The sequence below is a fragment of the Melanostigma gelatinosum genome, assembly GCF_949748355.1.
Source record: "Melanostigma gelatinosum genome assembly, chromosome: 8".
In the NCBI taxonomy this organism is placed as follows: domain Eukaryota; kingdom Metazoa; phylum Chordata; class Actinopteri; order Perciformes; family Zoarcidae; genus Melanostigma; species Melanostigma gelatinosum.
This window is the reverse complement of record NC_136641.1, coordinates 5,587,116-5,613,290: the sequence shown is the minus strand read 5'-3', so window position 1 is coordinate 5,613,290 and position 26,175 is coordinate 5,587,116. Positions and strand designations below refer to the sequence as shown.

General features: G+C 43.9%; 1 protein-coding gene across 1 annotated transcript; it reads left to right on the top strand.

The window, feature by feature from the left end:
* The first annotated feature begins 20,091 nt into the window (after positions 1–20,091).
* Positions 20,092–25,625, top strand: cox4i2 (cytochrome c oxidase subunit 4I2). The gene is made up of 5 exons (XM_079273452.1): positions 20,092–20,229; positions 22,205–22,310; positions 23,391–23,555; positions 24,700–24,831; positions 25,253–25,625. The coding sequence occupies exons 2-5, from the start codon at positions 22,205–22,207 to the stop codon at positions 25,384–25,386; spliced, it is 537 nt and encodes a 178-aa protein (XP_079129578.1). The 5' UTR covers positions 20,092–20,229; the 3' UTR covers positions 25,387–25,625.
* Positions 25,626–26,175: the final 550 nt, after the last annotated feature.

Here is a 26,175-nt window from a genome sequence, read left to right as displayed (position 1 = left end):
TCATGTAAATGGCCATGTTGATAATCTTGGAACAATGAAGCAGAGCTAGTAGGCTACCCTTTGCTACTGAGTTGAAAGAATATTGTAGTTAAAAGCCACTCTTTTGGCTCTCCTCGACTGCAAACGTTGCATTTCTGAGAAATAGAGGCAGCGAAATTACTTCAAACGCTTTCTTTCTTTGTTTTGTTGTTTTTATTTAGCGTTAGCTTAAAAAAACGTGCATTATGCTAAGGTCACAACAAAAGCCACATATTATATTCCACACGACCACTTTCATTAAAAAGACCCACTCACCCGTGTCCACAGCTCTTTTGGGTGGACGGTGTATTTATTAACGTGTGTCGAAGCGGGTATTTGTAGACACGTGCAGACCTGTATTGACTTTATCAACAGTTCACTTTCACAGAAACTTTCAATGTTGGTGCGGCTGACACCATGACTGACCTCCGACGACCACACGGTAACATATGCCTGGGCTGTGTACGCCTATGAAACTAAAAAATAATGTGTAGATTATTGAGGAGAGATATCTGAATAACCGTCGATTTTCAAAGACTCTGCAAAGCTTTATTCCTTTTGAATTATAGTTTATTTAAAAAGAGACACCCCCCTAAAATGAACCCCACTTTGGTACGGTCGGGTTTTGTTCTCATTGGTCAGCCTGGGCCATTTACAGTTTTTGGAAGACGCCGCGTGCCCGGTACCTTGGTAACCACGTACTCTCGCGAGACTTAAACCTACTTGAACGTTGGACGTTGAACATGCTTTTCTTTTGTCAGACGTTCCCTCACGCCCCAAAGGTGCTGCCCTCAGTATCACTGTTACATGACTCCTTAAGTTCAAATAGGAACTGTGCAGCTTTACCAAGACAACTCAGCCCCTCCAATATAATACAGTTATTTAGCTGAAAAGAAAATCCATATAGCAGAATGACAGGGACATATATATAGTTTTTTGTTCATTTATTACAATAGCAGAAATAAATTAAAGTAGGAATGACCCCAATCTAAATTATTCATCAGCAGAATTTCCCAAAGCACGAAATAATTGGATTAGAGGTAGGCTGCCCTTATTGGTATAGTAATAGTCATTACAGCACCTGAATAAAGGCACCTGCTAGGACCAACACGAACAAACATCATGGACATTTCATGGACTTTACACAATACTGTCTCATTGCAATGAGAATCAAGTATTTATGCCTAAATGCCATTGAATACACATCACAATCCTATTGAATATATCCCTCCAGTTAAGGATATGTTAGACTAGATTTAACTTAGATTGAAAAAACTACAAATCTGACAAAAACAGAGGAGCATTTTATATTTAAAAACATTCAATATGGGATATCGGTGAGGCAGAATAACACTTGTTTATTGTTAACGATATATTCTTTTGGTGAGGTAGTTCATCCATGAATGCAAATTCACCAAATCAACCCCAGTGATAAATAGAGCTAGGAATGAGAATATCTATTTCTTCAAATATTGCATTTTAAGAAGAAGCACCCAAAAACATAGTGATTGTGGGGTACTAAGATACATTTACTATATACTAAGATAGATTTTAACCACTGTGTCATCTCATCACAGCACAGACGTATTCTGAAATAGTCAATGAACTGAATTAGTGAATGTTAAGTCTGTGGATTCTCTCAGTCCTTTGTAATCTTCTACATTACCACTATAATATTACACACTTCCCAATATAATATTCTGTATGGATAACATGCACAATCATACTATGACAATAAGGGACCAAACTGAGTTAATACAAGATTACTATAGGCCCTCTAATGAGTGAACAGACCAGCATAAAACCTAACATTTTAGAGCTGAACGAGCTGGAAAGTTAGTAAGGTTGCATCTCTACCGCGGTGAGTCCAAAGTGCATGCGTGATCTGCATCCTTCATGTTCTCCATCTCAGAGCAAGGGGGCCAGCGGAGGGGCTGTGGGTTCAGCTAATGACAAAACAAGCTGGGAGATGATCTAATGTTTTGGCAATAACCTGCTTTAATTAACTAATTTAGGATGACCTCAGCTCCAAGAAGGTTCTTTCTCCAAGTGCGTGCAGAGGAGGACACAACACTTACCGCACTGTTCCCATGAGGATAATCATTGTTTTCTTCTCCACGGAAAGACCCGAGTGTTATCCCTCTGCCAAGTCCTTTTTTGAATTAAAAAGAAGCCAAATGTCTGGATGGCTGTCGATAAGAGCGAGAGTGATGCAACGAGTACTCTTACCACACATCAAAGAGCAGCCCGAGAGCTGCTTGTGAGGCGATCGCATTCTAACTGCAGGCGTTTGGTGGATGTTGCAGTTTCTACAGGTTTAACAGACATTTGTACATGTGAGAGACAGGATTTTGTTGACTTGATGCAAAAAGAACGACAAAACGCCTGACCTGTCGATCTGTAGCCCTTCATTTTGTGGTGCTGTGCCCACATCTCACCACTTATCTTGAGAAAACGAGCAGGTATCGGGCTATGGGAGTGGAGACCATCACAGCTGATAGGCCGCATCAGCAGTGCAGTGTCACCTTTCCTTTTTCTGGAGCCATGGTAGGATGGAAAGAACATTACACCAAGCTCCGTTCAAATATCTGGCAAATAAAACGTCCTTGTTTTATTCTCTGGTTTTGCTCGGGTCCACCAAACATCACTTGTTTCTATCAGACAGAAAGATCGTAGTTGTTTTATGTCGCTCGCTGTTGCCCGCTGCGTTGGGTAAAGCTTTTAAAACTCGTCCCCCTCATTTTGTTTCAACGGGGCCACTGTGTTGGCACAGCGGCGCTTTCTGACGCAACAGGATCTGGCGGGAAAACAACACATCGTTGTCGGCCATAAGACTCGGCCTGGACCAGTCTCAATGCAATGCAGTGTCATCCGTTAACAGAACGTCATGCAGTGTCATGCAGCATTCAAACTATCTATAGCCAATAGATCTGCAACTCAAACCACAACTCAAAATGATGAACATGATTCGGGTAATATCAGGGTAAACCAATCACAGGCGTGAGTAGGGAGTAGGGAGGGTCATGCCTTTGCCATAAGGAAAACAATATTGCATATTGGACAGTTGAGTTCAACAAACAAACAGGACTTTTCGCCGTTTGTATCATGTAGGAAAGAAAAAGTCAACGTTGATTTGTTTCACCTTACTTTTGTGAGGGTCTGAGGTAGTTGACCAACGCCATATATTTGCGTAGCTTGGTGGTTTAAAAATGTTGGGTTTGTGTCCCTGAAGTAACAATTCAAGGGACGATTCTCTCCGACCAATCAGATGCGATACTATAGAAAGTTCCAGGTACCCTCTAAAACTTTTGCGAATTGAAAAACGAGTCGAGCTGAGCAGAGCCGTACCTGTCGGTGGGAATGTGGCATAAAGCGATTATATCGCTCACACAAATTACACGCACTCGTACACACAGACAACGTGAAGATTGAGACTGCTCTTCTATTTAGTTTCTTGCACAAAGCTGGCTGTTGGTAAAATAACCTTTTGAAGTTTATTATGAGATGTCTGTAAACACAAAACATGTAGTCAATCCAAATGTCAGTCAATAAAAAAAAGGTTTGAACATCGTCTGTGGTGCTAAAACTGAAGCCTCGGAAATGAAATCCTAATCTTTCTGAAGCAGTAGCAGCGGGAGGAGCGTTGAAAGAGCGCTTGAAATCAGACATGACACCGCGTGTTCTGAGCAAAACGCTTTGGTGTCTGACTGTGCCTTTATTTAGCAAGTCTGGAGCAGCGGTGTGCACTTCTTTCTCACTTGAGCACTGCGAGGGCTGGCACGTCCTAGTTTCTCTGGTTCCATAACACGTCTAATCTCATTCATGTGATACCTGAGGCCCGAGCATCTCAATAAACACCCCGAACTTAAAAACACAAACTCTCAAAAGTGCAAGCATTCCTGAGCTGAAACCACTCAAAGCACTTTGCTTCTTGAGCGTTTGCCAGAACGTTAGTAATTGTGTTCATAAACACTGCTGCTTCCCTTCTTATGTAACAGAGCTAATATCCCCCCCACCACAGCGTAATATGTTTTCCACGGCCTCACATGCGATAAAGACACAGTTAAACAGCAGGCCGACTGTTTACAGCCCCCACCTGCGCTGGCTGATTGTCCTCTCAACGACTTCCAGTTAAGGAGGAGGAAGGCAGGGCTCAGACTCTGACCCTCGGTCGAACCGCCAAGACTACAGAGGGGAGGAAATCATTTAGGGGCCCCCTGTAAGACACGACGTCATCGGTTGCGGTGGTTGTTTTTGGTTTACACGGGCCTGAACATGCAGTCAGGCAGGGGGTTCATGTGAAGGCTCTTACGGTTAATGCTGCATCATTAATGCACATGAGGTGTGAATTATACTTTACAAGTGGCCTCTAGCATTTTCTTTAAAAGAGGTGTCTCAGTAATGATGGTTTTCGTAGGTAGGGATAGTGTCAACAAGCTGTAAATATTGACATATTGTCATTTTCTAAAGTTGCTATGCTGAAGCAGACACGGAGCAACATCAGACTTCATTTAAAGTGGGTTTTTTTCAGTCCACGGGATGAATTCATGTCCAATATTCTCTGCTTTTTGCTCCACTACGCTCACCGTTTGTAGTTATAGCTAGTCGCTATACATCATTTCTTGTCAATCCATCCAGTGGTTGTTTAGATATCGAACAAGTGACAAACCCCAGCCAGATGCCACCAGGCTGAAAACGTCTCAGAGCTAACGGGGACGATTATTCTCTGCAACACCTTTCACACACAAAAGTAGAGTCGTGAAGAGGCAGAGAGAGGATTCAGATGTTTATTCATATTGATTCCTGACTTCTTATCACATCTTCATCCCAGTTTCCAAGTTAAAAAATCATCCAGAATGAACTTCCAAATAAAAAAAAAGAAAAACAATGGAAGAAAGGGAAGTCAACAGAGTAAACATGCTTCTCCTCTTGAGAGTTCTTCCTTTTTTCTCAGAACTGTGACGGAGGATGACACCGTTATACATACAACGTACACCTTGTCCTTGGAAGCTCACAGCCAATGAAAGCATCCGACAAACAGGAACGAAGTGTGTATTAGTCAGGTGAAAGATGATATTTCACTGTGAACTCTTATCTTCCTCTGCAGTATAAATAAGTCCACTCAGATGCTGGTTTATTTCTTTAAGCTTTTAAAGGGACTCTGTGTTGTTTAAAAATGAAGATGTCCGTACCCTTAAAGTGATAGGTACCAATTGAGTCTTTAATTCGATACCAATTATATCAAGTCTTCTTCAATACAGCATGATGTTCATTTCGTGAATTATGGTCCATTTAGAGTTAAATAGACTATAAAGCAGGGCATGCTTTATGTCGGGCTTGCTGTGATTGACAGGTCGCTGCCACTACCAGAGCCGTATACGGCGTCTCTACGTCACTCCTCCACATTCCAAATATGGTAACAGCTATGCTAACCTTCATCGGCTGCAAAAACAACATGGCAACGGTCGTATTTCAAGATGGCCACAGCGAAATCGCTTCATAACGGCAGTCCACAAACCAATGGGTGACATCACAGTGACCTTGTGCACTTCTTATCTATGGTCTATGGTGAAAACAGTCAGCTCTGTGAGCACTGTTGACGATTTTAGCTTGCTTCAAGCTGCTCACGACGATATCTCCGTGTTAAGAGCCATGGGCAGGCTATCCCGGCTGTCTGGGATTTTAGCACCTTTAACTTCCCATGTCATGTTTACACTCGCCACCCACCGCTCCTTGTTTCTTTGATAAACTATTACATGTAATCACAAAAGGTTATGCAGAAAATGGGCAGAAACTTTCAGAGGAATAGTGAATTAAAATCAGCATGGTGTACGATTGTCAGCGTCTCCTCTGGAAACATATCGTGTACCTCTCGCCTTGACCATACATGATTTGATTTGTGTGGTTATTTCTAAATCGGCCCTCTCCATCAGGCATAACACCATAGAGCTATTTTTACGGCTGGTTTCCTGCTATTCAGGAGGCCGTGAGGCTGCTGTTGGAGAAAGGCCTGGCCTGGATTCAGGTAGTCCATTACATCTGACAGCTCCACTCTCTTGACTAATCCAACCTTATCGCTCACTCCCCATCAACGCGGCGGCGGCTTCCTCCGCGCAACTATTCGTGGAACTTCTGAGGAAGTTGGAGTTCAACAATAACACGGCTTTGATTTAGTTGACTTCTTATTGGAAGTCACATAATCACATTATTTCGACTCCTGGATACCATTTTCCTGGATACTATTCTGTTGTTGTTTATTTGACACATCATAAATCAAACACAGACAAGGGTGATTATCAAGATGTATGTCTATTGTTATAGGAAGGCTACTTCATTTCAAGCAAAGTGTTGGGGAATAACAGCGAGGGAATATCTACACTCAAAACCGAGAGATGAAACGGCACAAACAAGAACAGCCAAACGACTGTAAGATCGCTGGTTTGGGAAAAACCCAAACCGGAAAATGGAACAAATGGCCCCAAAACAAATGACAGCAAAAGAGACACGATGGGGGTGAAGTCTCGAGCAGCAGGAGACGTCTGGTTTGACTTGGCGCTCCAGCTGAAAACATGAGTTGCGGACAGAGCAATTTGCCCGGGCAGCAGACGAGACTCGCAGCGGAGCCGACCGCAGCGTTCCTCCGGGTTCTATAATGGTGGTGTACAGCCGTGTTACCTCCACTCACTGGAATGTGAGATAAAAACGGAAAAACTGACACGGGCATATAAAGAGGCCGTTGCTAAATAGCTACATTCAGCTCCTCCATGAGCTCATAATAAAGTCAACAAATCTCTACTCACATGTGGCAACAAACCACGAAGACGAGGACATGCTCACGTGGGTTTCTGGGTAGAAAACACATTTTGTTCACAACTCACTATACCGAATGCAAACCCTTCACATGTCTGGCCTCTTTCCTTCAATGTGTTTCTTCCAGACAAGCTCTTTAAAAAGGTCAGTCCACGCAACTGACAACCAACAACAGAGGCAAACAGAATGTTGTTTGTGCAAGCTCAGAACATTCAAAAATGACATTCCACTGGTGGTGATGGGGGGAGACATGTCTATAAAACCTCTCTAAACTGTGTCCTCTTACAGTCCAGCTGTCAGTTTTTACAGTACTGTGAGTTTGGCGCCATGTTAGTGATTAAGTAATTGGTGGAAATGTTATCGCAGGCCTAGTTTTTCTTCTGGTAGTGCTGAGTAGCTTGTGTGTTGCGTTGTAGCCTACAACTCCGGGTTTTCAGACGCCGACATCATCACCTCCTCCAATCTTCTTCCGCCTCCCTCCCTGCCTCTGCGATGCCCGCCCTCTTCTCTTTGAGTGGCAAAACAAATTGCAGGCACTACTCAAGGCAGAGATAGCATCAACTTCCTGTTCTTGTTTTCTGGGTTTGAAAAATACTAATACGTTCTCCCAAAAGCACAAGAATGGAACATAAATCTATTACAACGTAGAAAAGGGACAGTTTGTTGTAGTAAAAATGGAAATATACAACATTAAGTATCAAGTACCAAGTCTCCTTTTCAGGAATCTAAACACGATGACATGCTGAAGTGTAATCCACGTGATTTTACGGAAATACACAAAATGATCACAACCTTTTGACAGCATATTACGTAGCGGTGGCGTGTGATGCGTAAAATGATGTGCCGCCACCAGGGAAAATATTTAATGTTAGGTTTCGTCAACTTAACCTTTAGGTTGAGGAAAAAAACCTCATGGTTGGGCTTAAAATAAGTAATAAACTAAAAACATGTCCCGAGCGGAACTTCACAATGACTACCACACTTTGGGACATGACCACCGGTGTCGTGGTTGAAAGTCCTGTGTTTGCTCTCAAACAGGCTTCAAACTGTTGAAATAATTAGTCTTCATGTGTGTGTGTGTGTGTGTGTGTGTGTGTGTGTGTGTGTGTGTGTGTGTGTGTGTGTGTGTGTGTGTGTGTGTGTGTGTGTGTGTGCGTGCAGGGTAACGGGTCAGCAGGCATGTGTTGGGGGTGGAGGAGCAAAGGTCAAGGTCGACCATTTCAGGTCAGGTGATCACAGAGTTGGGACAGATGGTGATTTACCACCGTTTGGCAGCAGGTTCCCTCTGGGACATTGCAGACATCACTGGGGTCCCACATGCAAGCCAATAGACATAAAGACAAGAGGGGAGAAGGGCAACATGTTGGCAATGTGGAGGGGATTAGAGAGTTTTAGATGATAGCTGGCAAACAAGAGGAGGAGGAAGGTTTTTCTCTTTTTCTCTCTCCGTTAAATGATGAATTTGAGTTGACAGCATTATTGGCAGGCTCTAACTAGATCTCTCATTACTGCTGGCTGCTAGTATCAGTGGTAATAACAGCGTTTTGTTGTGTCACGATTAGGAAAGAATGTGTAGTTGTGGGTAAAGCGCTTATTCGCTTTCCAAAAGTGAAAATGAATGGATTGATACCTCTCTCATATCGCAGACAAATATGGAGCTGGCGTCACATATATTTAGGCAACAAAACCACTTGGTTAGGTTCAGGAAAAGATGGTTTGGGTTAAAATAAGAACATTTGTTACGTAACTTAAGTTAAGTGCCGTAGGTACGTGACTTGACTTAACAATATTTACCATCAAATCTATTCGTACCGACAGCGATGCAAATTTGTGACAGTTGCAACACTTCTTCAAGAAAAGGTTTGAATAGATTCACGCAGGCAGAGGACAAACTTCCAGGATCCTATGAACCGAGAGCAAACTGGGCTGTTTAGTGAAAAGCTCTGAGACATTCAGTGTATATGTCGAGGGCTTTTATTGTGAAAGGTAAGAACGGAAGGAGGGGATGTGGTCTTTTTATCGCTGTGTAATATTCGCCTTGAGTGATAAAGTATTCATGGTAAAAAAATAGCTCAACAAAATTATATTTATTGACATGGAAATTAATTGCATGAAAAAACGCCTAAAGGCCTTAACTCACTGCAAGAAAGCAAACAAACTTATGTCCCATATTGAATTATTCCTTTAAGTAAAAGAAACTGACAACAAATCACTCACTTATGTAATGCGTATTTTTTACTCAGATATCAAAAAACACACGAAACGTTCAGATGTGAAGTGCACTGCATTGTAATAAATCTGTCACTAAACTCGCCAAATAGACTGTTAGGTTTGTTAGATGCGCAGCAACAGTGCAAATCTGTGCCAAAGGTTACAAAAAACTCATAAATAAGATACATTTTCCTCTTTTCTACGCTTCCCTCCCTTTTCCCTTCACCCACCTCCACTTCCCTTCTTTGCAGACAACCAGCTGCTGCCCCACACCTCTCCGTCTGAGCGAGGGATGATCCCCAGAGAGGAAAAGAGGGGATGGAGGTAGACAAGAGGTGGAGGAAAGAGGGGCAGGCAGGATGGAGGGAGGGAGCGGATGGGTGCGACTAGACGCCGGTCAGGCCTGCATGTGACGGGCTCTTTTGTGTTGAGGCCCCCTCCGTCACCACTGCCACACACACACACACACACACACACTTCTGCTGCCTTTGGGGGTCCCAGTCCAACAGACCCCCACCCACACACTCATTATGGGGTTTAACCACGAGCGTGTGATATAGGGTTTGGGTTTAACGGCAGAGTTGGGGTCAGAGCCCAGGGGAGAGAAAACCTCCCAACCCCAACCTCCACACACACACACGGGCCCATGGGAGGAGATAAGCCATCATCACCCCATTCTGTCATCCTTCCTTTCTCCAACCAGCCTCCACCTGAAATATCCTCTCTTTTCCTATATGCCTTTAGTTTGAGTGTGTGTTTTGTTTTTTTTAAGAAAAAGTGCCGCTTCAAACACATTTTATGCAATTAAAGAAAAGCAGGTCACACAACTTCACTTTGCTTCTCAATCGCAGCAAAAGCAGCACCGCTCTGTGCGTTTGGTGCATTTAAAAGAGATGTCCTTGTATAACGGAGCTGTTTTGGTACAAGTGAAAGAGGATTTAATAGAAGTGCAGTCAAAGCACCCTAACTGAAGCCTTTAACGTCATGCTCAAGGGCACTTGACAAATGGCTGTTGGTGGACACGTTGAAGGGCTCAAAGTAAAGATTTTCTTAAAGGAGTGCTTTGACATTTATTCGCTTTAGTTAGATGAGACTATTTATAGCACGCTCACGTCTACAGTAAATATGAAGCCAGAGTCAGAGGTTAGCGCTACACCGAAAAAGCCTCCGTGGGCATCCACAGAGGGCCCATAGTGCACGGGCACTAGAGTCCTTCTCAGATCAAGACTTCCTCTGGCCGAGGCCACCAACTTCCTGCTGGCTCTGTTTTTTTAGTAATAACCAAATGACTCTCCAATGTTATTGACCCAAATGGATCCAATAACTGAGTCATTTCAGGGGTTTGTTTGCCGTTAACAATGGTTGAGTCTGCCAACAATGCTTTTTGGGCCAGTGTGTGTCATGTGACGAACGTGGAAGTTGCAAAACCCCCATGAAGCCATTGTGCTAAAATCGCTTCGCAGTCCAGCTCCGTTGCTGACACTCGGACTGGACTTCATGGAGTCCTCGCTGATTGCCTGGCAACCTCAGGGTGACAAGAAGACTCCAGGAGGAAACTGAACTCATTTAACCCCCGTAAACCCACACCCTGTTAGTTTTTTGCACTTCGGTTCTTGTATGGATGAAAGCAACATGTAGAGCACAGACCAAGGCTGTTTCCATAGATGAAGAAACATGTGTACATCAGCTCTGTGATTCTGATCCACGGCAAAATGTAATGCTTTCTTCCTTCACCCATGCTACACCCTTCCACCAAGTTCCATGACAACCGGGTTTTTCTGAAATCCTGCTGACAAACAAACAACAAACATGTTCATTAGTGAGCTGTAGATGGTAGACTCCAGTTGGCAGATATTGTTACCCTTTGACAGATGAGCCAGGCTGGCTGTCTCCAGTCTTTGTGCTAACCTAAACGAACCATCTTCTGGCTGTATGTCTAATATCTAACAGATCCCGATCGTCTCGTCTAACTCTCTGCAAGAACTTTTCCTTTAATCTTGTTTTCTCAGTCTCTTTTCCGCTACAGCCTCCTCTTTATGCATCCCCCAGCTGTGCAAAAGTCTCCCCCTCCCACCACTAAATAAGCACACTCATGGGCCACTCCACACCAACACCCCCAACGCTCTTGTTGCTCCTCCTCCTTGATAATCTGGGACAGATGATGCAGAGTGTGTGGCACGAGCCCGCAGCATGCCCCCCCCCCCCCCCCCCCTCATATGTACGCCACATAACAGAGGCACTTCACCAAAACATGAATTATGTATCACGTGAAAATGAATAATGAAAGCAAGATAATACACATAGCTTGTGCTGGAAGTTACAGGGAGAGATGAATCAGTCCAGAGCGATAAAGAGGAAGATTCGACACAATGTCAGTGTCAGATTTTGTTTTATTTCCTTTCCTGCGAACCAGAGCCTTTTTATAATTGTGTTCTTTGTCCCTGTAGGAGCTGCTAAGCCAAGGTGGTGGGGTTGGTGCTTCCAGGTGGTGGTGTCTCCCTTTGTGTGCTGTGTCGTTTGGTGGTGGTTGAGACCCTCACGTGTGGTTGTGTGTGTGAGTGTTGTGTACACGGGTGATCGGGGTGCCTCCTCTTTCGGGATCCTCACCTGCACTGGTCCACCTCGCCACTGGTAAGCCGCAGTCCTCCTCTTTTTAAATGTAAAACGGCTCTTTTAGGATTTCGTGTATAAACTGTAACGGTGTATTTGTAGTAGAATAAAGATTATTTTGTATTGGAACCACGTCTCCTGCTCATTTGTATAATGAACCTGAGTGTCTTTGGAAACCTGATACAGATCAGGGGAAAAGTGAATCTTTAGGTGCAACTCCTAGGGTGGCGTTGTTGTGCGCTCTAAAACAGTTTGTCCGCCTCTCGCCACATTTGGCGCGTTTGCCAACAATCGCACTTATCACATTCAGTGAAGAAACAAACACATTTGATGATCTTATTTTACTGTGAGGCCCTGTCTGAGCCGAGGGCTGACCATGAATCAGATGCTGTTATGGTGATTATGCTATCATTGTCAAATCAAAAGCATCTCTTCATTCCTCAATATCCATTTAAAAACTCCCGCAAGCTTATGCTTTGCACAGAGGCAAAACTAAAGTGTTGCTTTAGCATAGAAAGAACTGCACCAGCGTTGTGTGCTCTGTGAACATTGTGAATACATTGGTAAAACGGCAAACAATCCACCATCAGAAACTCTGGGCATGAGTCGTCAGATAAGAGAAAGTATAGGACACAAAAGGAAAAAGTAACACAAAAAAAACATTTCCAAAATGGACAGAGTTGATAATATGAGCGAAAAACAGTGCAGGTGAAAGTGAATGGCCATGAGACATACAATAATATATACCAAGTTAACAGTGATATTCCATACTTCTCTTTGTTCAATACGAAATAAGTAAAACTATGACATGAATAAATTGTTTGACATATATCAATGAACCAAGACGTTGTGATTTGTGGATTAGGTGAACGCAACTCCATAATAAATGTTATTTCATCACTTGTTTTCATAATAGCAAAGTTTTGTTGGAGTTCATTTCAATTCTGGAAATATGTATTTTGATATGTCCCTTTTGTAAAGTCTGGCTTTATAATTTATTATCTATATATTGCAATTAGATCACAGAAAAATCGGTTGATTTTGGATTCATAATGCTTTAGTAAACCAGTAGACGTGTGGCTATAGTGGTTATTTCGGCCATGGTTGATGAAACGTTGTTAATGTCTACATGGGGGTAAGCCCCTCCCTCCCCTGATATTGAACTCCTCCGGACGCCATACTTACAACCACAGAAATCACCCACACAATCAATTCATGGTCTATTTAAGTGGAATATCATTTCTAACATTGTGGTATTTAATCATCTGTCTTAACCTTGTTAGTACTACGAGAATCGACTCAAACAAGCTCAGGCAGCTCCATCCTTCACCTTTGTCTGTCTCCGGGTCACCTGATTGGAAACTAGGATATGAAGGCATTCCTCCAGAGTCTCCCTGGTTCTCTTCCCAGGCTGCGCTTTGGTAGAGTCTGTATGCCGAGTGCCAACACGTGACTAGCTGTGTTGAGAACTGTGGATTAGGAGCTTTTTTTCCAAACTCAGTCTCACGACATGTGACCATGGGGAAACATCAAATGTGAAGTCTTTGCATGCAGAGCTGTTGTAATGTGTAATTGTGCTGGGTTTATTGAATACGTTTAAATATGTCAACACAAACCCGGTTCAGTGGGATAATCCAGAAAACACACGCTGACATGCCCCGAGGTTCTGCCCTGCAACAAGGCCTGCTTCCAACTGACAGAACTGAACAGGAACTGCATGAGTCCTCTCTGGTAACACGGGGCTGTGAAGACTAAAACTAGGAGGAGACATACAGAGTAAAGAATCAGTCCTATATGTTTCTATTGCTGCACCTACGTCAAATGGAAGTAAGAGGTTTTCCAACACCACTGAAAAGGATGAGCCCTATACAATATTGTATATCCAACAGACACAAGCTAACGACCAGGTGTGTGTATTTCAAGGCAGCGTTCAGGTCGTCCTTAGTCATGAAGTCATGAGCATGTCTGAAATAGCAAATTACTTGTTTCACATTCCCCAGTTTGTCTGTGGTCTATCGAATAAAAATCATTAGCACCAATTACGTGGATCAGGAGCGGATTCATTCCCGTCACGTTTGCCCGAGGGCCCCCGGGCAATGTTGGCCCCTGAACAAAACAGGCAGAGGTGACAGGGGAGAGCACAGTCTTGTAGATGAATTGGTATTAAGTTAATTAGGGCGTAGCTGGGAAACCCCATTGGGTCGGGACCCCGGTGTTGTGTCCACAGGTGATCCATCCTGAGAGCCGAACCCTCGCTGACACGCAGAGGACGGCTCAAGGCTTTCAGGGCATGAACAAAACCTGACCCTTCGCTGCCACGGTAACCAGCCACACACAACGGAGCCAGAAGCTGCCCCACAAGAATACTAACAAGCGAAGAGCATCAGGAAACACCAGCTAGTGTGGAGTCTAAGTGAATCCAATGAGCGTTGAGTCTGAGGCGCTGTAGTTATTTCACGTCATTCCAGGATTAACCTTGTTGTTTTGCGAGGGGTTCAGTGACAGTATCACAGAGTGCACTTCATTCAATTAATGATTTTCTGGTAGTAACTAGGTATTGCTCATTATGTTTCTGGGTAAAGGTTTAAGAAAGACCCAGTTTATTGGGTAGAATTTCTGCAACTGACAATCAAGAAAACTAATGAATGCAGATGCTTCCATGATGAATTCACTTCATGGTTTGATGAGTCTGAAAATGAAGTGACGCTCTCCACCAACTTCATCAAAACACACCAAATGAGGGACTATCCTTTTGAAGACTGCTGTTTATCCTGTGAGTAGAGCTCTACAGACTCCACTGCAACGCGCTAGTTTAAAAGTTCATTTGAAGTAAATTTCCTTTGGAAAGAGTCATTGACGAAACAATCTCACTCAAGGTTCATTTAGTAACTGTTCTGGAGCTTTTGATCACGTATCCAAAATGGCAGATTGTCAAATGAGATTATCAGGACAATTTCAGGGTTACCTTGAGCACCAAACCGATTTAAGAAAAGAAGCACTGTGACAGTGTTGACAGACAAAGGAAATATGATCCACTGGAGCAGTAGCATCCAAAAAAAAGTCCATTCAAAGTCTGACTTAAACGGAAATGAATATGTGTAAATAAGCGGCTTGCTGTTGATAAAGTTCACATCGATTCTCACAGTTTGGAACACTGCGCGCTCTCTCGCTGTCCTCTTGTTGCCCCTAAAATGCTCTTCTGGTTGAAACGTCATATATCACTAATACACTTATAATATTGCTGAGTTGATGTAAAAACAAAGCAGAGTATAGAAATCCGATGACTGAACAGCTGCATTTAAACACGCCATACACTAACCTGGTTATTCAGTGAATGTAAATGTGGTCTCGAATTTCCTCTGATAATCAGATTTCTCCAAATAATCAGATTGTCTTGTGCACACACACACACAGTGATTAAAGAACAACGTCGTTCATCTTCATCACAAGGACACAACGGTTATCCCTGTTGTCTGGATGAGGGGAAAATACTAAAACTTCAAACAGAGGGTGAGACACCGTCACAGTGCCAAGCCTACAAAAACAGACAATGTTATCACGTCTCCCAGACCTCCACTGTAGAAAACTCACTATCAGGGGAGGAACTGAGAGGAGGAGTGAGAGGGAGAGAAGGCAAACAAAAGAGAACTCTCGGTGCTGATTAGGCACTTTATCCAGGTCAGCATTCGACAGACCAACAGTGGAAGTCTTTCATCGGGTGAATGGACATATGGAAGGTGACTTGATAATCATAATGGGTGTTACCGAGCAAACAACCGATTGAGAAGATTTGTAATCTTTAGTTCCAATATGGAAAAGTTGCACAGAATCCCAAAGTTTGTCCAAAAACAAAGTGCCAGCGAGGGTCTTTCATTCTTTAACTTCAAACATTCATCTGTTGAATGCACCAAAGGAAGTACCCACTTCATCACATCCAGCTTATGTGAAGGTGGTGGAAAGGAACCTCTTGTCCTATTGACGAACAGACCTCAGATTCAAGAGGAACCATGTCAATTCCATTCTGGTCATGGAACAGTGGGCCAGGATACCGGAGGGGTCATGGGAGTTTGGTAGTGTATATGTGTTTAATGAACTTTAAGAAGAATATGATACCATGGTGTATCTTGTAGGACAGTCCTTCCCAAAGACTGGGTAACAGACGATTTTCAAAATGTCTTCCATCGTCTTTTATTTAACATATCTGCAGTACACCTTTGTGTCACCTGAATATTTGTATTGTTCTGATAATTGTAGCCTACGAATAACATCGAATCCAATATGAAATGCTAACGTACAATCTGTTTGTTTAACCGAGAGATGTTGGGGGAGCTTAAGTAGTGAGTGTTGTTGCTATGAGACGTTCTGTCTTTGTACAACTGGAGGAGTGAGAGTCCAATGTCCTCTCAGTGCAGCTGATTGTTAAGCAGCAGAGATGAGGGTCAGCACCTCCCATGTCCGAGGCCAGGGTACCGTGCAGGAAAAGGGGTTTGGAGTGAGGGGTTCATAGCTCCTAGTGAAGGAGTCAGAGTATCTTGTTGTTGTTCACGAGTGAGGCAAGAATGGAGATTTCTGTCTGGACTCACAGGGATGGGGTGAGGAGTTCCGATGCCCACGGGGAGCTTTAAGTAGAACCGCTCCCCTGCGTTGAAAGGAGTCAGTTGAGGTCTGAGATCTGATTAGGATGCCTTGCAGACTTATCCCGTCTGGATTGCATATCCTGTCTGGCCTGGGAACACCTTCCGGATCCCCCAGGTGCTGGAGGATGTGGGTAGGGAGGACAAATGGGCTGCTTTTCCACCGCAACCCCAACCCAATCAATTGAACAGTGAAAAATGGATAGATGATATATACTGAGCATGCCAAAGTGATGAGCATTTTGCATGCACGCAGAGCGAGCATTTGATCACAGCCACCTCCCAATCCCTTTCATCCTCAGTCATGCATCGGCTGTGAGAGGGTGCCACTAAGCAGCAGAGCGGAATATGGCAGCGGCGATCAAGATGAGGAAGAGAAGAGATGAGGAGGAGGAGCAACATCGTTAGCATTGGGAGAGTTGGGAGTATGACCCAGTTACGCACAATGCCTCAAGAGTGGAGGGGGCAGACAATCACGCAAAACTGGCGTACCGACACACCGAGGTCGACACGAGTTCTACGGGAGAGGCCAAAGACATGCTGAGGTTAGGCAGCGGCAGGCACGAGTCTGCGGCTTTCACACACACAGAGCACGAGGCTGAGCAGTGGCAGAAAAGATCTGAGGCCACACACCCTCAGTCTGGGTTTTCTTTTTGCGTTCTGTGACCTACATTCACCATGTCAGAGGAATTACAGGTTTGCTGCAGACGCGTTTCTCTTGTGACTGACAAGCAGCAGACACCGAGTAGCGTTTCTCTGCCCTGCGGTTTCCCCCTCAGCTGAGTAAGCTGTAGCAACTGTTATGTATGCCGCATATGAAGAGATGAAAGAGAAACTTGCAAAAAGCACAGTGGAGTCACAAGAAGCGAGTCACTCTCAGAATCACTTTCCTGCAGGGTAAACTGAGTTGAAATCATGAGAACAATGTGACGAGGCGTTGGAGGTGGCGAGGATGACAAAGCGCCCCCCTCCCCCTGACTCTTCTCTCCCATCAATACCAAGAGGCGTCAGTGTCACCGTCAGCAAGCTGTGAGCTGAAATCACACTTTTGTCAGGATGTCAGATGGGAAACATGTTGGGATAGGCTGCTGAGGGATCTGCCGTTAGGGCTGTTTTATAAGGAGGCGTACCGCTGTGGTTTGGTTAACGTGCCAGATTGACTAAAAGCTGAAACTCGGAGGGCCGATTCCCTCCCTTCAATCCTCATCACTGCTGCTTTATTGTTATAAAAAGGGGACAATGGGCGAGCACTGAACAAAGGAGAGAGGAGAGATGACGGATGGCAAACGTTTCCTCAAGAGAGATGGAGAAACATCTCCAATTCTAATGGGACAGGAGCGGGCGGCTGGGGGGGTCAAAGTGGGGTGAAGCCCTGCAGGGGATGAAGGACAAAGTGTGTGTGGAGGAGGGAAGATTTGGGGTTATTTGCACCGTCACGGTCCTCATCTAATTTCCATAAATGAATCAGGGACGCGTGCCCTACTGTGTGTGTGTGTGTGTGTGTGTGTTGTACTGGCAGCTGCTGTCTTGTTTGACAAAAGAAAAATACATGAGGCTGCTTTGGATGTATTTCTGGAAAATCTGCCGCACACCAATCATGTTTGTGTTTCTCCGCTTCACATGCTTTTCCAGAAATGAAAACTGAAGCTCGACTGGACGGGCATGAATGTGGCTATAGTTGCCGTAATGGTATTGACAGACAACGGCTATTACAAGAAGTTGGGCTCACTGACGCATCTGTGTAAACCATTAAATCCATGTAGGAAAACGGGACATTAAGAAACAGTTAACTGAGTGTTTTTTGAGTATCACTTGTCTCAACTATCCAGTGAAAAGTGATTTACTTTGATAGAAAGTTGAAGCAACGACATATATTACCACTCTGAATTATTATACTTCCATTGTACTGCAGGACTATATGCAGATGGTGTTTTAGCCAACAATCATAATTCAAAAATGTAACTGGTTATTACTGTGCACGCTTGGGGCTGATAGCAAATGTAAACGTTCCACCCCAGTGAAATACCGCCAGGACCAGTTCCAGCAAGATTAACGCTTGGCTTTGTTTCAGTTTTTGAACTGAATAATAAAACAATTATTTTTTTTTTTCGCTGCTTTCATTTTCAAATGTGTTGAGTCAAACGAGATTTACTGGCTACTTCAGCCTCCAATGTTTGTCTGGTGCTGCCATCTAGTGGACATATATGGTACTTAAAGCATCACACCAGTGGTAAAGGGTCAGTCCGTAGTATTTCATTTACGTCTGTGTGATATCTAGCTATGCAGATCATTTTATTAATTTTCTAACTTTGAATAATTCACAGATCAAGCTACCAACAGTTGAAGTGTAAAACCAGATTGTAACGAATACTCCATTACAGGTAAATGTCCTGTAATTGTTTTACTTTTCATCAAACACTTCACTGTCCTTAAAAGAGGTATAATATGCAGCATTTACCTTAAAAACACAATGTATAGACTGATACATAGCAACCCCTCTCAATCATCACTCATGACCCACAGAATAATGTGGCAACGTTTGTATCTAAATCTGTTAGGGAAGCACCTGAGCTTCCTTTGTGCTTTCTCCTTGACAGACTTACTCTCTCTCTCTCTCTCTCTCTCCTGCTCCCTCCCTCTCTCTCTCCTGCTCCCTCTCTCTCTCTCTCTCCTGCTCCCTCTCTCTCTCTCCTGCTCCCTCTCTCTCTCTCCTGCTCCCTCTCTCTCTCTCTCCTGCTCCCTCTCTCTCTCTCTCTCTCTCTCTCTCTCTCTCTCTCTCCTGCTCCCTCTCTCTCTCTCTCTCCCTCTCTCTCTCTCCCTCTCTCTCTCTCTCCCTCTCTCTCTCTCTCTCTCTCTCTCTCCCTCTCTCTCCTGCTCCCTCTCTCTCTCTCTCTCTCTCTCTCTCTCTCTATGAGAATTGAGCTCTCTGAAACAGATTCAACAGGAAGTAAACAAACCTCCCTGGAGGTTTGTTGCAGGGCTGATAGACCGCATTAGATTGAGCTATGTGCACCAAACAAACTTGCAACCGAGTGTACGTTTTGTGTGTAAAATGCAAAATCGTCTGGCAGATAAACGCAGTGGAAAGAAAAGTAGAATATGTGTCTGGAGGAGCTGGAGAAGCATGAGCTTGGTAATCGTACTTACTCTCCACCAATGCAGTTTAAGAAGCAACCGCAATACAAGCATAAAGAATTATGAACCGGACAATAATTCACCAGCCCGATCCTGCCAGACGACACTCTGAATGCACTTCGTCCTGAGTCGGTGGAAGGGAGGACACAACAATGGTGTTAAACAGAGACACAAAGGCACCTGATCTTATACTGTACCACAACACTGTGGTCCGCTGTACCGCCCTCTACATAACAATAACTTAACACTAGGAACAAGTGGAAGTGGAAACATCTGATCACACACCTGTTAACTGTCTGACAGGAGAAAAGTTAGACGAAGATCATTTCAAAACAGTCAAAAAACATGTTTTTAGTCTCTGGAGTTTAGGGATGTTGCTGAATTAAGACGTCTGTCCCTATCCGAGCCCTGAGACTCACATGAAGCAACCTCGTCGTCTCGGCTCCGTCTGCGCAAGTAGAGCGTGGAGGGAGGTAGAAGGGAGAATGAGAGGGAAATGAGAGACACGATCTCTAAACTCAACCAGCTTTCTCTTTCTCGCTCAGCCAGTCCAATCACATGCTTTGCTACATTGTTTCCTTGCACAAGTTTGATCTCCCTCCCTCCCTCCCTCCCTCCCTCTCTCTCCTCCTCCCCATCCAGCCTCTCTCTCCTCCCGCCCACCAGTTGGTTCCTGCTCCGTGTTTATCGTTAGGAGCAGAGACGAAACGGGACAGACGGCCTAAACAGACCTTTTCTCCCAAGATTCGGCCTTTTTCTTTTTGCTGCTGCATCTTCTAATCCTGCAGTTTCCCTCTCTCTTGCAACTACAGTGAGTATCTATCTTTGCCGAATTAAATAATCAGACTATAATGGTGTTTTTCAAGGAGTAGATGACGGCGGGTTAGACTCCCACCACCCCCCCAAAAAAAACCCCTCCCCGAACCCCACACAGCCAGGGAGAGTGGCGGACGTGCAGAAAAGAGAGTAAACCATGAGACAGGTCTGGCTGAGAGCTTTGTGGAGCTGCATAAATGTGCAGCAGCTGTTAGAACAGGAATCTGAAAAATGCTTTCGAGAAAGAATGAAGTGTGTCTAATGTGACGGTGCCATGTTTATACCAGAATAAAAGCATGATCTGGAGATTGCTCCATACAGTCCCATTGTTTAACCTGCAGGGATAACAGGTATTCCTCCCTCGTGAGCCGGTCACGTATTTGTCCCTAGATAAGTTAGGAAAACAGGTCAAACATGTCTGTTTACTTCTGTCCGTTTAAGTAAGTCAGCTCAGAGTCTAAAATTGACTAAATGCCAATTTCTGCCTTTTCCGTTTGCTGTGAGAGTGTGATTGGGTGTGTGTGTGTGTGTGTGTGTGTGTGTGTGTGTGTGTGTGTGTGTGTGTGTGTGTGTGTGATAGGCTACAGGACGACCGGTAAAAGGACAAACACAAAAGCAATGGAAGAGAAACTCTTTAAACATAGCTAATACACATTATTCCTACTGTCAGTATGACTTAGAAACATAACTCACAGACTGCCATAACATGATCTGTCGCACTGGTACTTCCAGAACTTCCAACTTTTATGTAAACGTGCGTAACGTGACGGTTATACCAGCATTATCACACAGAACAGCGGCTTCCGTCCCTGCACAAAAATCACCTGGGATTTATCATTGGCATCTAAAGCTGTGAGGGAGCCTGACCGGAGAGGCTTGGACAGTGGCAGGAGGCAGACACGAGAAACTCTGTCCAGAAAACAAAATGGTGTTTATTTACAAGACTGGCCCTGCCACACATGTAACCAATCATATATACAAACAAATACAAACTGTTAGCTAAACTGAATAAAACTGAACTCATCATGAAGGTAACTTAGATGAACATAACACCACGTGCATACAGCTACACACTGAGGTTCATCCCCCCCTAACAGCCAAAGGCCTCTCCTTATATAGAGCCTTCCATCAGCAGGATCTAGTTCGTACCATGAGTGCAGGCGACACCAAATACTTCCTCAAACCGGTAAGAGACTAAAGCTATAGCTCACTGCAAACCTTCAGGTAGCAAACACTCTGAGATAGTTTACCATAGGCTATACACTTACAACCATGCATAACAGATCACAACTAACCGAAATACACACCTAGTGGGCGGCTTTATCATCGTATGTTACACTGCAGCGTATTTAACGGTAAACGCTAACGAGGGAGGCAGACTGGCTAATAAGAGATTTGGCAATCATCCAGGCCACCTTTGCAAAGCACTTAATGAGATCTTCTGATTCACTGTTGTGAATAACAACAGGCAGACAGTTACGCGTGTCCACCGTTTGCTTTTTCAAAGAGAATCAATGGCCAATTAAATGTGAACAGGAATCAATGCATGTAAATGGAGACTTTACTTTTTTCTGCGTACAATAGATCAAAAATAATTGTCTTGGCTTAATGAGCTGTTTGTTGTAACTGCCCTTCTGAGTCTTAAAATACAAAATGTTTTGCATTTCGGTACTTTTGTCCTGCTTACAATACAATTAACTTTGTGACAGAGTACTGTAGGTGGGCCTGGCATTTACTGCACAAAGCCCACGTGCACCAACCTACTAATTAAAGAAGCATTTGAGTCTATGCAGCCCAAGCCTGTATATATTGGTGTCCAGGTGCACGTCTATTCTTGTTTATTAAACTGAACTAATTAGCCATAGTAGTTTCAAGATGGTTACCCAGCATCAATTTACAAAGCAATGCGCGTGGTGCCGGAACATGCAGCCACGTGACCTCGTGCTTTCCTTTTACCCACCTGTTTTCAGATGCTCCACCTGATTGCAGGACGCATGGGAAGCCTGGTGGCCAGGCGCGCGACAGTGGCGCTGACTACCAGCAGCGCGAGGATGGCGAGCCACGGCTACGGCAGCGGTAACGTGACTTACTGCGTCAGAAGTAGAACAGTTAATAGTCCTGGTGTAGGAGAGAGAGTCGTATCTGAATAAACTGACAGAATGAGAGGCGGGGATGTCTTTTCAAACGTTTCTCCATAAAGTACCGTGTCAAAGTTCACTGTCTAATCTGTGGTATCTCTACACAGGTGTTGCGCTAAATTCGGTGACCCATCAGATTCAGGGAACAAATTGGTAATTTCGGCCATATTTGTGCGAACGCTACTTTGTGGGTTAAGAGTTTTGCATCCAAAGCAAAGAGCTTAAATACATGTTTTGTTGTAGATTAAACTAAGCAACATTATACAGACTGCAAGAGCTGAAATTATTAGTCAATTAATCAAATGTATTGGCAACTATTATGATAGAGAACATATTCAGCAGATGAATCAACAATGAAAATAACTATTACTTGCAGTCTTACACAAAATAGTTATAGATTATTTACTACCCACTGAGCCACAGCTGCCCTTTACTGTAACGGGGTGTTTTTAGTGTGATATTAGTACTTTTACTAAAGTAGAGGACCTGCATACTTCTTCCACCTCTGGAAACTTCCTCTGGAAATATTTTGATAGCAGCTGTTACCAAAAAAGTTGCCTCCATAGTTTTTAGATGTAAGGGAAGACATCTACCCTGTAGATACAGATGTGTTCAACTGCAGAGCATTAATCATCCGTCAATATCTGAATGCCCTTTTTTGTCTAGTTAATCGAGGGTCCCTGAATCTCACAGAATTTGGTGTTACACCAGTATATATAATTTTTTTAAAAGCATACCTGGAGATTGTTGCTGGAATTTGGTACACTGGTAACTTTCCCATTATTCAGATGGCCGACGTACCAAAACCGGAGGCCTCAGTCGAAAGTGGCCTCAAACCAGCAGGTGTCGCTGCATATGACGTGGCATCCATGTAGACAGATGGTCATCAGGGCCATTGTGTTTGACACATGGTCCCATTTTTTAAAGCAGGGTTGTTGTTTTTTTCACTGTTCTCTTGAATATTCATTGTTGCAGCAGTTGGTTCCAAAAGTGACAGTTCCTGTCTCTGTCCATCCAGAGGTGTCAGAGACGGTGGACATGTCTCGGCCGATGTACTGGGACCGCCTGGACACCCCTCTGCCTGACAAAGCCTACAAAGATGAGCTGACTGCTGCTGACAAGAGCCTGAAACAGAAGGAGAAGGGGCCCTGGAGCCAGCTGACCAACGAGGAGAAGATTGCTTGTAGGTTCTTCTCTACTCACAGGAACACAACACAGCCCAAAACACGCGTCACAACAGGTTTGACAAGTCATCTAAAATGAAACGCACTCGATATTCATAGACCACGATTCATTTTAAAAACACGGGGTAACCAGTGGTGGAAAGTAACCAAGTACAGAAGTACTATTCTTACAGTAAGTATTATTCTGAGGTACACTTTTGAGTATTATAAATGTTATGCTCCATTATATTTCTACTCCACTACATTTATCTGATTGCTATAGTTTGCAGATTAAGAGTTAATGAATCTATGATGATAAAAATACAATAACTTGATATACAGTCAATTAAACCACGGAACAAAATCATTAATATTAAATCAAAGATCTCAACTGAAATTGTGTGCGATAATTATGTAAAAAATTAGAAAAAACAGTTTCATGACGCACACAACATGGCTTGGGTAAAGAAAGAACAATGGGAGGAAGGCAGCATATACCATATACGGTGATCATGTGACTTCTGACCAACACCATGTTCAGTATTTGTTTTGTAGAATGAACGGGAGAAGAGGGAGCAATGGTCCATCCATTGTTTGAAATATTTAAAACGTTATTGTTTTTAAAAAGTGCTCAGTACGTTTCGCAGCATAACCATTGCCTCCACGCGGCTCTCAACATGGCGACCGCTGAGCCGGCGGCTAGCAGCTAACAGCGCTAAAGGTGCTGACAGAGCTAACGGTGTTTTAATATGAGGGGAAACCACAGGGTGGGAGCTACGTTTCCATGACGACGCTGTGGGTCGGGATGGCTTGATCAGTTGCGACCGCCTCATGAGCGCTGTGCAGACCTACATTAGCCAGCTAGTGGGGCCCGCCAGCCTTCTCTGCTCAGGTAGACATTACACATATATCTTCACATAGCAAGTAGTGGTTTGCTGCTATAGTAATGCTCTGAATATATAGTATAGCGAACCTTTGAAGATGGAAATGTGGAGAAAAAGAGGGGCATGAAATGCAACAAGGTCGGACCAGAGACATTGCAGCTGAGTCATTGTTTAAACTTTATCACTATGTCGAGTTCTCTTAATGGTACCCCATGTTCTCTTCTTGCCCTCTATCTCACTCTCCTGTCCTTCACCTCTTCCCTCCCCCCCTCCCCTGCAGTGTACCGGCTCATGTTCAATCAGACCTACCCAGAGATGAAGCAGCCGCGATCAGAGTGGAAGACCATCGTTGGGGGCATCTTCATCTTCATGGGCTTCACAGGCCTGGTGGTCTGGTGGCAGAGAGTCTATGGTAAACCTCTTACTCTGAAGAGGACAAACCCCGTCTCTTTGACATCCTCTCCTTTTTCACACACACATCCCACACCTGGGGTCACTGCCTCTCCCTTGGCACACATCCGTTTTCTCACAGCAGACATTTTCACTTATCGTTGCAGAACAGGCGCAGCTGTGACTAACGACGTTAACGCTGGCCCTGGTACTGTGAAGTGTCAGTGAGCCAGCACGTCTGAAACCAGAGCCCTGTAAATGCACTTCAGGCTTTTTGAGATACACCAGATGGGTCAAATGGCCGCTATGAGAAAAATAACAAAACAAATCGCATGCAAAGTTTCAAAAACCATTTGCAGCATCTTGCATGCATGTTTTTTTAAAATACATGGAGTACACTGTAGTCAACATATTATCTATATCTCTCCACTCGTTTGCTGCAGTCTACCCTCCACGTCCCAGGACCTTTGATGACGAGTGGCAGGCCAAACAGCTCCAGAGGATTCTGGACATGAGGATGAACCCCATCGAGGGCTTCTCGTCCAAGTGGGACTACGAGAAGGGCCAGTGGAAGTAGAGAGAGACCTGACCCGCCTCCCCTCAGAGTATTGATGTTGAAGCCGCCGTTTAAGTCAGTCTCAATTTGAATGTTGCATTGTAACTGATCAAACCACTATGGCGCTCATTCACTGTCAATATCCCGAGGGCTCTCAGCCAGGGGCCTCGTCTCCAACCACTGCAGCCTTCTGTCGCGGTCCGTCCTGTGCAGAGCTTCTAAAAATGAAAATAATAAATGTTTTGCTTTTATTATCCGGAGCAAGCGCTTGTCCTCTGCATGCTTCAAATGCAAAGCAGTGCAGAAAAAACAAATCTTCAGGAGTTGAGAAAAGACATTCAACTTCAATTCCTCGAGGGTTTACTCCAACTTTGAGGACCACCTTCTCAAATAAATGACAAATGAACTGGGCTGTAAATGTTTTGCCTCTCTCAGATGTAATTCATATAAAATAAAATGGTCTGCTTACACTCACCCATCACTACCTGCCATTATGAATGGATAATGGATTTGGGAGAGTAGTTAATGTTCGCAGATGACTTTAGACTCTTAGACCCTCAGGAATGACATGAATTCTGAAAATGGGTGTCGTTCCCCTTAAAGTTTAAAGGAGGAATATTTCAATGCGACATGCATGTTAGAAGTATTTTCAAAATTCTACATTTTGTATCTCTTTTCTTCAGTAAAGGATCTGAGTACTTCCACTTACATTTTAACAACTATTGGGACGTGTTTTAAATAACTTGTTTGATTGCTATGAAGTTTTCTACAGATGGGCATGTTCCCCAGAGGATATATTCAGATTTTGAT

What these genes read in the sequence shown, in the direction of transcription:
- cox4i2 (XM_079273452.1), top strand. Translation starts at nt 22,205, where the DNA reads ATGCTCCACCTGATTGCAGGACGCATGGGAAGCCTGGTGGCCAGGCGC. An exon ending in GAGCCACGGCTACGGCAGCG is followed by an intron (nt 22,311 to 23,390) that starts GTAACGTGACTT and finishes CTGTCCATCCAG; the next exon opens with AGGTGTCAGAGACGGTGGAC. An exon ending in CTGGTGGCAGAGAGTCTATG is followed by an intron (nt 24,832 to 25,252) that starts GTAAACCTCTTA and finishes CGTTTGCTGCAG; the next exon opens with TCTACCCTCCACGTCCCAGG.